This window comes from Neopsephotus bourkii, unplaced genomic scaffold (genome assembly GCF_033783945.1).
Source record: "Neopsephotus bourkii isolate Nb327-2 ecotype Australia unplaced genomic scaffold, CSIRO-AGI_Nbou_v1 NB_196, whole genome shotgun sequence".
NCBI classification, from domain to species: domain Eukaryota; kingdom Metazoa; phylum Chordata; class Aves; order Psittaciformes; family Psittacidae; genus Neopsephotus; species Neopsephotus bourkii.
In genome coordinates, this window is record NW_026900709.1 from 13,091,317 (window position 1) to 13,106,788 (window position 15,472).

The 15,472-nt window shown below is 37.6% G+C and overlaps 1 protein-coding gene across 4 annotated transcripts in view; it reads right to left on the minus strand.

Annotated features, from left to right (window-relative positions):
* MYO3B (myosin IIIB) overlaps nucleotides 1–15,472 on the minus strand; it is a 205,685-nt gene that overhangs the window by 57,995 nt on the left and 132,218 nt on the right. For 2 of the 4 annotated variants that reach the window (XM_061342730.1, XM_061342724.1), the window contains 6 exons: nucleotides 14,647–14,724; nucleotides 12,378–12,583; nucleotides 10,129–10,188; nucleotides 2,935–3,046; nucleotides 1,847–2,009; nucleotides 1,069–1,149 (listed from right to left, as the gene is read on the minus strand). In XM_061342730.1, coding sequence (XP_061198714.1) covers nucleotides 1,069–1,149; nucleotides 1,847–2,009; nucleotides 2,935–3,046; nucleotides 10,129–10,188; nucleotides 12,378–12,583; nucleotides 14,647–14,724 — 700 coding nt within the window. The remainder of the gene's footprint in view (nucleotides 1–1,068; nucleotides 1,150–1,846; nucleotides 2,010–2,934; nucleotides 3,047–10,128; nucleotides 10,189–12,377; nucleotides 12,584–14,646; nucleotides 14,725–15,472) is intronic. The other 2 variants (XM_061342747.1, XM_061342739.1) reach the window with 1 other exon arrangement.

The following is a 15,472-nucleotide window of genomic DNA, read 5'->3' on the forward strand; positions in this document are numbered from 1 at the left end:
CTTCATTTAATAGAATATTCTGCATTTAACCCTACAGCCACCCTTCATGATTCCACAGAACAGTATGCATGCAAAGCTATAAATTGTTACTTTATCCTGGTGATATTCTGTTCCTTTCTATAATTAGTCTGGTATTCTTTTTTCTCTAAAGATCACAGCAAAGCTTAATTTCAGAGTAGCAAACTTAGACAAAAAGAAAACAAATTTACTGGAAATGACTTGAGAAAAAATCAAAAGAATATTCAGGACACACTCTTTTCAGACAGACTTTAGTCTCTATGATACAGAACCGAGAGGTGACAAAGCTTAAGGAAATACATCACAGATAGCTGGTAGAATAAATAAGGTACCTTGGTTTATCTGTAAACACATTTTGTTACAACTCATTTTTGAGTGGCTACAGTCCTTCAACCTGGGATTGGACAGGGAAGGTGTATTACACTGCATTATACGGAGGCTGCTTCATACTAACAGCATTTGAAAACACTATTGAGATCACAGCACTGGTTCCTAGATTTCTGTGCCATATGGTACCCCACTCTCTACTAGAGACCTACACAGCCCTATGGGCCTGTTCCTCCAGTAATCTCTTTAAAGTTTATTCAAATTCATATTGATATGGCTGCATAGGAGCCTGGCAGAGAGTCAAAAGATTGGCCAAAGCTGGCAAACCCCACATGCAGTCAAAACAAAAACCTGTCAACCTGCCAAGATGAGGGCTGACACAAAGGCAGAGAAACGCATGTCGAGCACCTCCATCCACACTTACAGTCAAAACAAACCAGTGCTTCATACCAGCCCTACATATAGTTGAATCACACTGACTGTGCTCAGAAGAATCTTAAAGAATTAACTCAACAGCTTTTAATCAGTATGCTTTGCTTCGAGAGAAGTAATTACAAAAAGCCTTAAGTGCCTGATACCTGTCACTGGTGTCATTTCGCACAAACGATCAGAAGTAATGCTTGTGATAGCTTTTGTTTGGACTGCATAATATTTCTCTTGGCTATAAACACCAACACATGAAATCAGAATAGGTGTTGGCAATTGAAATGATGTTTTAATTACCTGCTTGAATATGTATAGCAGCATCAGTTCTTCTGTTCCTTATTTCCTTGTACTTCCTGCGAGCTTCATATCCTCTCCAGGCTAAAAATACAAAACCATGTGCTGGAAATTACATTTATTTAAGGAAGTGCTACAGAGTCTACAGAGTCAGAGATGTGCTGAAACTTTCATCCCTCCTGCCATAACCACTTCATCCCCCACCCCCAATACCTCTTCCCCACCCACCCACATGTTGAACTCTGGGTTCATGACTGCAGTATTCACATCCCCACAACTTCAAACACTGCTTCACTCATCCAAATTTTAATTCTCACCATGTGCTCACTGATGTCCTAACCCAAAAGGCAAAGGTGCATGATCATGTCAGCATAAGAACTTCCATCCTCACACAGCTCCCCAAATTGGATATAAGGAAGCCTCTTGGGCCCCTGCCATGACGTATATTATCTGAAATTTTGGTGTACATGGGGGCAGGAGGAGCATACTACTGCATTAATTTATGTGCTGCGTGCTAGCATAGACACACCTAACAATATTTTAATTTTGTGCACAAGCATCACATTCAAAATACTAAAATATTTAAATAAAGACATTACCAAATACTAAGATGACACCTTAGAAGTAAATAATAATATTTGCATCAATTAGCTGAAGAGGAAAGCACCTCCAGTTATTTTGAATTCATAATAAACTATTATGAATGAATAAATAATGTACATGCAATTTAACACCTTGAAATGCAAAAACACTGAATGAAATAGGGAATGTGAACATTTACCTGACTGTATGGTAACAGCACTGTTTTCTCTTTTCTCTTTGACTTTCTTGTACCTCCTTGCTCCAAGCCATCCCTTGATATAGGCTTGCATGACCACTACCCTTCCTATAACTTCTCGCAGGAACAAATTCAACTGCTCTATATGGTAATACTTCAGAAAAACCTGAAATGGAACAAAAAAAGAGAAAAATAAATTCAGTATTACATGCAGGCAGTAACATAACCTCTTGTATTCTGCCTTTTCTTTAGTCTTACTTCAGCTTATTTTAGGGCACCATTGCTGAGAAAACTGGTAAAATACTGGTTGCTAATATAATAGCAATCTTGTGAATCTAATATGCTTGTAGAATTTCATTATTTCAGTGATTATAATCAACCCATTGCAAAATAAATCATGTGTTTACCCCCTTTAAAAAGTAAAAAAAAAAATGGGGGGATTTTTTCAGGTATCAACAATTTTGAAATGTAGCCTTTCCTGACAGTGGGAAGATAAATCCTGGATTTAATTTGGTTTTAGACATAATAATGAAGCATTATATTTCAGATGGCAAATCCTACATGTGCTTACATACACATTATCTGGGTCTTGATCAGGAAAATTCTCCTTGTTTTTCCTTTGTGCACTGTAAAACAACTCAAGACACTGTATAACATCCTTTTTACAGAAGTCATCCAGTCCATTTTAAACCATGAACAAAGGCTCTTAATAGAGCCAGAAGGATCTTCCCTAAAATTCCACAAATGGATAATGTGCTAACCAGGCTCACGGGATGGGCCAGAATGTGACATTTCAGTCATGCCATAATTAAGAGCAGGAAGAATTTCAAGGAGGCACTACCTCAGCAGGCACTGACAGATATACTTTCCTTACCTAGGTAGCCAGGTGCAGAATGCCCTTTGGGGAGGTACCCAATGCACCCCTCCTCTTGCTGCACCAACTCAGCTGGCTTGAGAGCACACCTCCATAACCCAGGAGGCTAACTGGAGCAAATTCCTTGTTCTTCTGTTCATGCAGTACTTTTCAAACAACTATTAGGCATGTTTTGCTAAAAGGACACTATCCTTGAGAAAACGTTAGCAACCCCTACCTTGGTTTTCCCAAGAATCCAGTTGTCTAATTTAGATTTCTCCAAAATGGCAAGGCAGTTTTCTCTGCTACCAAGGGGAGTCTCGTGTGCTTTGAATGCAAGGTAATAATACCTGTAAAACCAAATGACAAAGAAAGAATTGACTTGACAATCAGGATGTTCTTTCACTGTCCTTCTCCAGCTCAGAGCCACATATCTAGAACTAATAGACCAAAGTCACCCTTATACTCAGTCCTCTTCATAAACCATGACACAGCTGTCACAAATGGGTATTTGAGCATACAAATGAAATAGGAAAATAGGTGGTACGATAGTGGTGACAAGAATCTGGTGCATTCTAGAATTCCTGAGTTGGTTTAATCATCCAGAAAGGTCTTTCACAAGCCAGTGCAACTTAGGGAAAACCGAAAGTTTCTCTGAAATTTTCAGGTGAACGTATGAATGAATGACAGGAAGTGTGAAAAGTGCTAGAAATTGGAGTAATAGAAATGAAGGCAAAAATGAAACCTTTTGTGTAACATGTAAAACATACTGTGGCACAGTTACATCTCACTGTAAGCCTGCAAGTTCCATTGAATAAGCATGTGCTCCCTGAGGTGTTCAATGAGCTCTTACAGATTTCCGAGTGGGAGAAAAGTCGAATGCTAGCACCAAAGAAAGAGAAAAGCACCAGAAGTACATTATTCATGACCTGATGCCTATTTCTTACGAGAAATGCCCAAAAAGGAATTTCAGAATCTCTCAGTATTTCAGTTACTCGTGTTAGTCATTTTTCACAAAGGAATTTAAATGTCCTTGATATTTTTTGAGAGCATAAATTCACATAAGAAGTCTAAGGCTCTTAAGTTTGTAACAAGATCACTCCCATCAACAGAACTTGGGGTAGCTTCCCATTTTCAGTATGCTTAATAGGAAGGCTGAGGATCCTCAGTCAGTGAAGATAAAGGCCAGCTCCAGCAGGGTAGGCAGAACAATAATAGAGTGATACTGACTGATTATTGAGGCTGAAAGGCAGACACTGAATAAAGATTAGTTTACAGTAAAAGCAACTCTCGTATCAATCTTAATTTACAGACAGCAAGATGCTCAGACTGCATGAATACCTACTTGTTTCAAACCTCCAGAAGGAGTCATATATATTTGCAGTTAAAACAATTCGCATTGCTATCATTGCAGCAGGGATTTTATCAGTGCTGATGGTTAAGAAAAACTAGCAGCTACTTTAAAGAGAAAAGTTAATTACTCCTCACATGAATGTAATACATTTTTTTACTCACTAGGATTTATGTCATTGGGATTAGGTTTGTAGACTCATTAGTCATGATGTCTTTTTTTTGTTTGATTCAGATAAACAATTGGAAAGATTATGATCAATTTTAGTGGCCTTTGGAGAAGGCCCATACTAAACAACATTGACTTTTCTTTTATCCACATTCCCTTGCAAAGAACAGCCACTAACAATTATGTGAAATAACATTATTGTGCAAGCAGTTAATGTAAACACGTTTAAACTGAATGAAGAATAAATGGACCAATCCCTACCTGAAAAGCCACGATGCATTAATGAAGAATTTAAGAGAGTCAAGGGCAACAAGAAAAGCTTCTACTGGTATGTTGGTGATGAAAGGAAGGAAACAAGAGACCTGGTCACCTGGGATATGGAGAAGAACAAGGTACTCACTGACATTTTTGTCTCAGTCTTCACTGGCAAGTGCTCCAGCCACACCACCCAAGCTGCAGAAGGCAGGGACTGGGAGAGCAAAAGACCACCCACTGTAGGAGAAAATTAGGTTTAAGAACATCTAACGAACCTGAAGTACACAAGTCCATGTGACCTCATGAGATACATCTGCGAGTCCTGAGGGAACTGGCAGATGAATTTGCCAAGCCATTATCCATCATATTTGAGAAATTGTGGCAGTCCAGACAGTTCCCACTGAGAAGAAAATGGGAAACTGAACCCCCATTTTTAACAAGGAAAAGAAGGAAGATCTGGTAAACTACAGGCCAGTCAGTGTTACCTCGGTGCCTGGCAAGATCATGGAGCAGATCCTCATGGAAACTATGCTAAAGCACATGGACAATAAGGTGACTGTTGACAGACAATGTAACTTCACTAAGGGCAAAAGGTGCTTGACAAATTTGGTGGCCTTCTATGACAGTGACAGGGTGACAGTGTTGATGGATAAATGGAAGAGGGACTGCTGTCATCTACCTGGACCTGTGCAAAGCATTTGACACTGTCTTGCACAACATCCTTGTCTCTAAACTGGAGAGACATGGATCTGATGGATGGACTGCTCAGTGGATAAGGAACTGACCGGATGGTTACATTCAAAAAGGCAGTCAACGGCTCAATGTCCAAGTGGAGACCAGTGACCTAAACGATTTCTAAGGTCCCTTCCAAGTCTAATCGTTCTATGATTATAATTACTTGAAAAAAATTACATTAAGTAACAGCAAGAATATGTTCCAGTTAGTTTACAAATTGAAGGTTATTTTAGCACAAATACACTGTTATTTGGTAGCAACTGCCACCTCAGCTCTCATTTATGAATTGCTATGTATTGTCTTGGCTTTTATTAAGTTATACTTCTACAGGTACTAATCTATCTATATTGTGTTTGAGAGAAACTGGCAGGTTCAGCAAACCATTTTCCTAATCATTAACACGGGAAAGAGCCATCAGATGTTCTTTAAAACAAAGAGAAGAATATGACCAGTGAACCTCAAAGACAGACTCCTCTGTAGCCATATAGGGGTAAGGGGCAGGAAATCTCCTGCCTCATACTAAACAAAATATGAAGAACCAATTAGAAAGAATGGAATAGTGCAAGACATTATTTGTTTTTTAATCAGGAGAACATGATTTTGAAACATTAGCTCCAGTTAATCTCTAGATATTACCTCCAGTTGTCACAAGAAAGAATAAAAGAACCACTAAAATAGTCAATAAAGATCAAAGGGGAACAAAATGACACCTGAAGGCAGAAACACTGGAAGCAGTCCTGGACCAAGACGTAGCTATTCACCAAGTGGATATGTTGCCCACTCTGAATAATGATAGAAAATTATGTACTACTGAGTTATTTTTAAGGCAGTAACTTTCTCAACTACATGATACTGCAAATTCTTTAGCCAAGTCTTCCAAAACACCAAGAGTCATACCATTGAGTAGGTATGGAGAAACATGGTGTATTTAAAAGAAAAAAGTATATTTCCTCCAACTTATGACTGAACTTAATAATGTGAGTTTTCGCAAGACAAGTGGTATTATGAGTTACAATAATAAACTTCAGCTTTCAAATATACATATCACAATTTGTGCTAGCATGCAATTTCAACAAATAACTTGACAGATACATCAGGGAAGATGCATCAATAGCAAATTGCTGCTTGCTTCAAAAGCCAGTTCAGACAGCCTTGTTCTTTACACATGTATGGAACTTCCTTAGAAGGAAAGAACGATTCAAGTGAGTGATCATGCCAGTTTTCTGGTTGTCATACATCTTTTAAGGCATGCTGTAGGTGGGAATTTTAAAACAACAGAACAGTGTTTAGATGGCACTGATGCAATAAAATAGTCAAGGAGGATCTCATAATTTTTAAATCTTCCTATTTTATCAATGACATTCTAGCTGCTAAGATGTTGATTACTTATTTGTGACAAATACCTGACTAAAAAGTATTTTTAAGCTATGCAATTCCCATGTCTTACCACACTGTTTTTGTTTATGACTAAATCCAGTACCTTTCAAATTTAGTACCTTCGTCATTAGCTCTCCTTCATAATCTAGAATGCAGTTGCTTTCGCTACTCAGGAAAACCCCATGAAAACACCATCTTGTTTTCTTATCAAATCCTTTATCAAATTTTTCCTAATATTGAGTCTAAACATCACCTGGCACAGCTTGAGGCAGTCATCTCTTCTCCTATCACTTGTCACTTGGAAGAAGAGACTAACATTCACCTTGTCCTATTCTCCCTTCAGGTGGTTGTAGAGAGTGATAAGATCCCCCAGAGCCTTCTCTTCTTCAGATGAAACAATCCCAGTTCCCTCAGTTGTTCCTCATAAGACATATGCTCTTGATCCTTCATGCACTGTTTCATAAACTTGCACACAATTGTGTAAAACCAGGTTATTTTCTTGGGTTACAAATTGTGCTTCTATGTGTGACACATAATCTATGTTTCCTAAAAGTACTTGACTAATCAGATTCTCAGTGGCAGTAAGACTTGTAAGAGAAAAATAATTTACCCCCAAAAGAACTGACTTCTCAGAGCTGATGAAACTCTGGAATTACAGATTTCTTAACTAGTGGTTCTTACACTGTACTACAAACTAACCTTCATGGACACAAATAGTATTCTAGACAAACATAAAAATGGGATTCACTGTACTTAGTAGTCATTAGGCATAAAACAAAGTAGTTGAAAGCTGAATTTATCCCCAGATCAACAATTGCAAAACTAAAACATGCAGAGTTAAGGTTAAACATTAAAGACATGCAAGATACAGAAAACTTCAGAATGATGCTATGAATTAACTATCAGATTATGGCCAAGGCATTTTAATTTTTAATTTTGGTAGTTTTAGATTAGATATACTGATAGTAAACAAATGCTTTAATTTCTCTTCCTACCTTAAATGGTGAACTCTGGAGCTGTTCAATAAATGTATTTAAATAGCACTATTAACTACTACACCAGTCTCTCTTACTGAAGTTGCCTTCGCATTCCAGACTCAAAGGCAGCATCAATTCTACTTTTACTCAATTTATGCAAAAAAAGTAATGATTAACCCTTTTGCTCTTTAAAGCAAATCTTTGTACTAAAATATACTTGCCTAAGGTGGAGAATGGATAATAATATGTGAAAAGCATGCGGACAAGAGGGCAAAATCCCTTTTTAACCAGACCCCCAGCAATAGCAGCGAGATTCTTAACATTCCAAAAGGAGTTTTCTCATTCTCAGCTGGAGAGTTGGAAAGTTTAACGCCCCCCACAATGTTTTTAGCACTAAAAGAGCCATTAAGTAACTTTCAAAAATTCCTAATTTGTATTGGTTGTATATCACCTCTTCTAGAAACTTTCACATTTGAGCTCATACAACTAATTGCATTTGACTCTATATTGAGAGTATGAATGAAAAAATTTAAATGAAAAGTTGAAAACCATCAAGGATACTGTTGAAATTCAGTAACGGATACCTAATGTTTATGCTGCAGATCACCAGATAAATACAAAATTACAGAAATACTCTCAGAAAGGCATAATTTGGTCAATTCTGCATATACAATTCATAAGGGGTTAGCAGACTTTTCACTACTAGAGGCTTTCTGTCTTCTCCATCCCGAACCCTTTACCAGTGTTCTGTGACTGACAAGAGTCTAGAAAAGGATATGTTGAAGATACAGTAACTACAGGAACAATAAAAAAAACTGAAGTAATCTTAAAGCCACTGAAACAAATAAGAAACATTTCCATGGATAATAATAAAAATCAAAAGATAGGGCATGTTATAATTTTGTTTCTAGAAATTGCCTAGGGACTTTGGTACAGTGCAGACTCAATGTTAACAGTAAGCTTGCGTTAAAAATGATAGAATCACAGAATGGTTTGGGTTGAAAGTGACCTTAAAAGTTCACCTAGTTCCAACCCCCCTGCCATGAGCAGGGACACCTTTCACTAGACCAGGTTGTTCAAAGCACCATCCAACCTGGTCTTGGATGCTTCCAGGATGGGGCATCCAAAACTTCTCTGGGCAACTCGTTCCAGTACCTCACCTCCCTCATAGCAAATAATTTCTTCCTAATATCTAGTGTAAATTTCCCATCTTTCAGTTCAAAGCTACTACCCCTTGTCCTATCACTACATGCCCCCATAAAAAATCATTCTTTTAAAAGATGTAATTTCTCTGTAGCAAACCTGTTGACTTCTAATTTAGTTCAGTGCTTCCCTGACTGTGAATAGTAAATACGTGTATCACCACTGAATTTTTGGTGCTAGAAGAAAGCATGTATTGAGGAAATATTTAAAAAGATTTAGCAGTATTTGACCAGTTCTTATTCCACTCAATGCAGAATGTGACTCATTAAGTTCAATATGAGACTGTATATGGTAATGAGAAATGTAACACTGGTGGCACATAACACTGGTGGCTCACAGACTGTGTGTACCAGGCCTGCTACCAGCAGTGACCTTATGCAAATTTGCACTGTGAGTTTGAAAAAGTACTTGCTGGGATTCCTATTACAGTAATAGCACTGGTATTGCCATGAGCATATGAGCTGAGTAACATCATCTAGTTAAAGTGGAGTAGGGTAGCACTTCCAGGAAAAGTGTATCCTGTATTCTAATGCAGCACAAAGAACTATAATGCAGAACATAAACAAGCAGAGAAGGTGAAAAAAGGCAATCCTTAAACGAAACTTGTACAGACTTCTCAACACATTCCTATATGCTTATGAGGCACTTCAATCTTGACAGCATTTAGCACCATTAGACTCTCAGGTCCCTTGTCTTTTATCCTGGTACAGTATATGCCACATCACATAAAAGATGTACACAGCTGGGGGATATGTGGTGAGAACACACCTGCATACCACATCATGTCATGTGAAGCTTCAGGGGCCTGGGCACTTGGATATAGTTAGGAGCGTCCCATTCAGTGGGACTTTCAGTATAGGTCCTGCCTAGAAAGCACATCTTGGTTAGCTGCTGTGCAGTGTATGCTCACTATGAAGCTCCCATGAGCCAGACACACCTGGCTGGTGATACGGTTAATAACCCGTGCCTGAAACCTAGGATAGCTGCTGCCTGAGAAAGGAGCCTTGCTGCTTCAAAGCAAACAAGTAAGACAGACACAGGATGGCATGGGGCACGAGACAAGGCCAATGGAGATGGAAGTGCCTAACACTTAACAGGTCTACAGTATTTACAGGGGCTGCAGGTTACATTTTTCTACTTTAAACAAAAGAATATGTGTATTTATACACATAAAACAGATGTTTGTATACTTGGCTGAAGAAACACTGTGTGAACGAGTTACAATTAAGTCCTTCCCTAACCATCTGTTTTTTAACCCAATAAACTACTTCCAGGTTTGCAACACTGAAATAATGTGTTGTATGTGAAAAGAGAAGACAGTAAAGAGTAACATTAGACAGAGCTTTATCTTTTGTTTACCTCTCACCTGATAAACCCTGAATGGTTCTGTTCCCTGCCTTTGATTGTTTTGTCCTCATATTTCCTGCTAAGAGTTTACAAAACAGCATTATTGAACAGGCAGATAAGAAGCACACCTATTTGTTTAATAACATCAAGGGAGAAAAAGTGCTGGCTCATCCATTTTGTTGTTCAGTTGCTCAAAAGGATCAAAATACCAATTAACTTGCTGGGTTAGAAAATCTTTGATATCCTCACATTTACTGACATTTTGAAACTCTTGTTCATTCTTGCTTAATGTCTTTTTGATTATGAACAAAGAAGTGCCAATCTGTTTAGCATTTGACCTGTTTTCTCAAACATTTTTATGTATTCAACTACTTAGTTCCTAAAAGCACTTGACTAGTCGTGGCTGTAAGTTGAAGAAAAATGTTTCTTGTTCCACTGATAGCTTTTTTAAGCATTGTACTTCCCTGCCCCCCCCCCCCCCAAGAGCAAAATAGAATAGAATGTGATTAAAAATAAAGCATGAAGTGAAAAAAGGAGCAAGAACATCCCCTCTCCTGCTTCTCTGTACCCCCTCCCCCCCCCCCATTATATTCTGAACTCAGGAAGTCTCCCGTGCTGTTGGGCAAATTGCAAAATCTCCCCCCACACATTCACTTCTCTTGGCATGTTGATTTTTTTTTTTCCTGACTGCATTATATCAAGTTGAAGTAAAAACTTGGGGTGTATCTGACAAGATGCTCTTATCTGCAGGAAGGGAAAGCTACAGTGAGCGCTGCTTTTATTACCATTACTTTTCAAGGTTTTACTCAAATTTAGTGCACTTTTGAAAAGAATCTATTGATAAGAGTGAGGCCTAATTATCTCCCAATTTACACTAATTTCAGTGGAGTTAGTTCACTTGTGCGTAACCTGGATAAAAGTTAAGGTTAATAATTCCGCCTTCAGCCTCTTCAGGATGTTGCAAAGACGTGTTAGCGATCACAAAATTTGATCTCTTTGTTAAATCTGCTTTAAAATGGTGTGACCTTACTAAAACTAGTCATGAAACACAAAACAGTTTGGGGGAGATCATGCCTGAAAATTAAATGGCTTTGATGGACAAATGAACATATTAGTTAACCTTCCTTGGGTTGTCTCTCTAGTGTTTTCCTGTCGCATACTCATTTGTCATGCTAACATAAATCAGAAATCTTCAGAACTTTTCAGAATTAATTGATTAACCTATGGTTCATCATTCAATGTCTTGAATGCAAGGACCACAAATTTCCAAGCACAAATTGATTTACACATGTAAATTTACCTGATCTCCGGGTTTTAGAAAAGCCTGTGAAACTATGTCTCTCTCAAAACCATAGTCAGCTCCTTCCCTCTAGCATCCTATAAATGACTCACTTTTGGTAAATTTATTAAGTCTATATCATCTAGATGAGCAACCTTCAGTTCAGCATATATTACTAAATGCTTGATTTTACCATTCACTACTTGTTCCTCCTGTTGAGTAGTTGATTGCTTAACAGTACTGCTTCTGCTCTATTATTGAATTATCAATCCTACAGACTGGAAGACAGTAAATACTACACAAAACCCTATTTTAAATTTAGAGGAAACCATAATGATCATGTAAATATATTGCCATCATAAAGGTAATAGCATTTCCTGAATCAGATTTATAACTTTTTGAGATTGAGAACTGTATTAGAGCCAATAAAAATAGCCATGACAAGGGTTCAGGTGATCAGAGATCTGGTTATAATTCACGATATCTCCAATATAAATGACCATGAGGCTATGAAACTATAATGAGGAATATTCCTAAATCTAAAGCTTTTGTATAAAAAATACAAAAGATGCACACATTTGACAAAAAAACTGCACTGAAACTACTCAGCAGGACAGATGTACTGTAAACAGTATGTAATGCTTGATTATGCACATGCACATTCTTCCTATGATGGCTGAAGGTCACTGACCTTCCAAATCCTTGCATTATCTGAGCATGATGCATAATTTCCACTTGTTGGCATTACTGAGGGAACCACAGGGACAGGTTTACTGCTGAGTGCTAGGTACTCACTGCTCATCTCTCATTGACTTTTCTCCATTAGAGCTTAGACATTTCTTGTAGTCTTTATTTCTGATAGTCACTACTCTCATTAGAGAATCTGACTATCCATGCATAAAGCAATGTTTGTAGAACTTTTGGAACTTAAACATGGAATATATTTTATTGAATGGAGTATTAAACCTGCTGCATTATAGAAGTCTTACCTTTTAACAAACTCATCAAAGAGGATCCGATGAGAATACCCTTTTTGACGTATTTTGACAGTTTCCAGAATTCCAGTGTATCGTAGCTGCAGTAGAACTCTCTCATGAGAAAACATCATTGCTTCTCGATCATCATTAGGTTTAATGCAGCGAACAAAGTGAGGTTGTCCAACAACCATTTTGGATAAAAGATCCATGAGGGAATACTAGTGAGGAAAATAAAAAAGATGCACACATTTGACAAAAAACTGCAATGCAGGTTTTTTTGAAAAAAACTACTCAGCAGGACAGAGGTACTTGCAAACAGTATGTAATGCTCAATTATATTTTAATCACTCATGTTAATCTGCATTGACAGTTTATTAATTTTTAAGCCTTTGGTTAAAACCCAGAACCTACTGAAGTTTTCAATTGTAAAAAAAAAAATAAATAAAAAAATATTAAATTCCTAGTTCTTATTCCTTACTTCTAACACCTTCCTCTTCCTCTCTCCTTATACCACATTCCTGTAGCTGAAGAGGGACCATATTAATAAAAAAACAATTCAATTGAAAAATGCCCTAACTATAACTTGCTACTGTGGGCACATTTGACCAAATATCCCCAAGAACAAGCTTTACTGTGAAACATGCAATTCACAAAAATTTACAGACAATTATAGGGAAAGTATTACAAGAAGTCATCAGTTCAGTCCTCTGCCCCCAAGAGAACTGCAGATCTATCTTTACCATTTCAAGCACACCCCTGTTTAATCCATTTTTCAGAATCACTGAGGTTACAGACCGCACAATCTCCCTAGGCAATCTACTGAAGTGTTACATTATCATGACTATTTATAATATTCTTAAAATATAACCTAAATCTTCCTGCGGAAATGTAGGCCCATTGCTTCCTTTGCTATCCACCCTGGACATGGAAAACAATTTATTCCATTTCATTTTACACTAAAATGAAAAAAAGTGTGATCTGATCACATTCTGCTTTTCCAATGATTCCTCTGAATACTGATACTTCTGCTCCATCCTCACTTCATTAACCCACTGTATGATAAGTATCTGCTGCAAATACACTTCCATCTCAAATTCACGTACAATTTCAAGCTCACTGTAGTCATTTTGCTGTAGGCTGCATGCATATTCTGCTATACTTTCACAGTCACTCCCTCACTCCATTTTATGTTTCTTAATTTAATTTAATGTAATTTAATTTAATTTTATTTTATTTTAATCATAGAATCATAGAATAGTTAGGGTTGGAAAGGACCTTAAGATCATCTAGTTCCAACCCCCCTGCCATGGGCAGGGACATCTCACATTAGACCATGTCATCTAAGGCTCTGTCTAACCTGGCCGTGAACACTGCCAGGGATGGAGCATTTACAACTTCCTTGGCAACCAGTGTCTCACCACCCTCACAGTAAAGAAATTCTTATGGTTTCTACACAGCTGACGTTTATTTCCAAAAGCACACTAAATCCACACTTCTATTACTAGACAAGTCTGAATGTGTGACCTTGTACCCACACTGGGGTAACAGCTCAGTATGCATCAGCTTCCTCTATGCCTTTTCTTACACCGTTTTGCTCAGCAAAGAAAACCGGAAATCCTACATGGCATGAAGCTTTGACCCACACTGGCTAGCACAGCGCTGTGAACCTCCCCTTTCTGCATGGTACAAGTGCAGCCTAAAACTTTTCCCCTCTCCAAGGACTGCATGAAAAAAACATTCCTGACACCTAACATTCCAGTTCCAACATTCTCAATGCCTTTTCCTTACCTGTTTGATTTAAACACACATGCACGATATACATTACCCCAGACAGGATTACTACTGATAAAATGGCAATCCATTTGACTTAGAACAGTACTTCCAAAAGATGGATTGTTTTCACTTATTAGCACAAATGACAAATCTTAATCTTTAAAAGTAGGTATGTCTGAGCTTGTGAAAAAATATGAGTGCTTTAGTAATGACAGCTATTTTATTTGCACAAAATCAGTTTTCTATTTATGAAAACAGGCCTGTTCTAGACCTTCAGCATTTTAGATGGAAATAGTCTAGACTTTAGATTCTGTTATCAGTGTACTTGGTGAAATTATAAAAATATGAGTAAAAAAAAGGAGAAAAAGAAAAATTATGAGCCTATAAAGGCCCCACAACAGAATAAAAAAATGCTCTTATTCTCTTTGATCTCACAATCCCATAAATATTTTAGTTATATCTATTGTTCTTATCACCAAAATGTTTGTTTACAATTTAACTTTTGTACCCTAAAATAGGAAGCCATAGTTTGCCGCTTCATGTTAGTTGTTTCTTCAGGATGTCGCATAACCTCCATTGTGTCAACCTGGAAGACAAAACTCAGATGTTAGAGCTGCTCCAAAAATACTGCAGACACCCACCCCTTCCACTCTCGCTTTCTTCTCTTCCCTGCACCCTGCTGCCTTTCCCATGAAAGCTGGGTTCAAGTTTTGTTATGATCATTCCTTCAGATGTACTTCAGCGTACTTTATCACAAGTAAGAAGGCCAGTTTCTAATAGATGCAGGACACACAATGATTTCAGAGAGCTGCAAGTTTCCAAATGATTTCACACTTCTGTTTTGATAGTATAACAGCCAATGAAGCAGCTGCCAAAATGCAATACCTTATCAACTGCAATCTAAAAAGCATTCCTCTTACCACCACTACAATGAACTCCATCAGGTCTCATTTTACATACAAGTGTGATCATTTTCGTAATGACCAGAAAGCAAATTGAGCTGACTCATTTTGCTTATGTATGGAGAAAAAATGTTGTCAGAGAACAAGTGGCAAACAAAGTAGGAAATCTCAGAATGAATAAGTCTTCTCCTTTCTGCTGCTGTGGTTACCATTAATTACTTCACATTGCCATTTTGATGCCAAGAATTTCAGCAATCTTACTCTGCTGAGCTGCCATAGCTACAGATACTGCTTTTTCCAGCATTTCAGAAGTTATTTTTAGAAGGTATACATGGACAGCGAACATATTGCTCCTTGTATATTTTAGTAACATTGTCAGTACAGCTGTTCTTATCAAAATGAAACCAGAATTTATGAATGAGTATAACCATG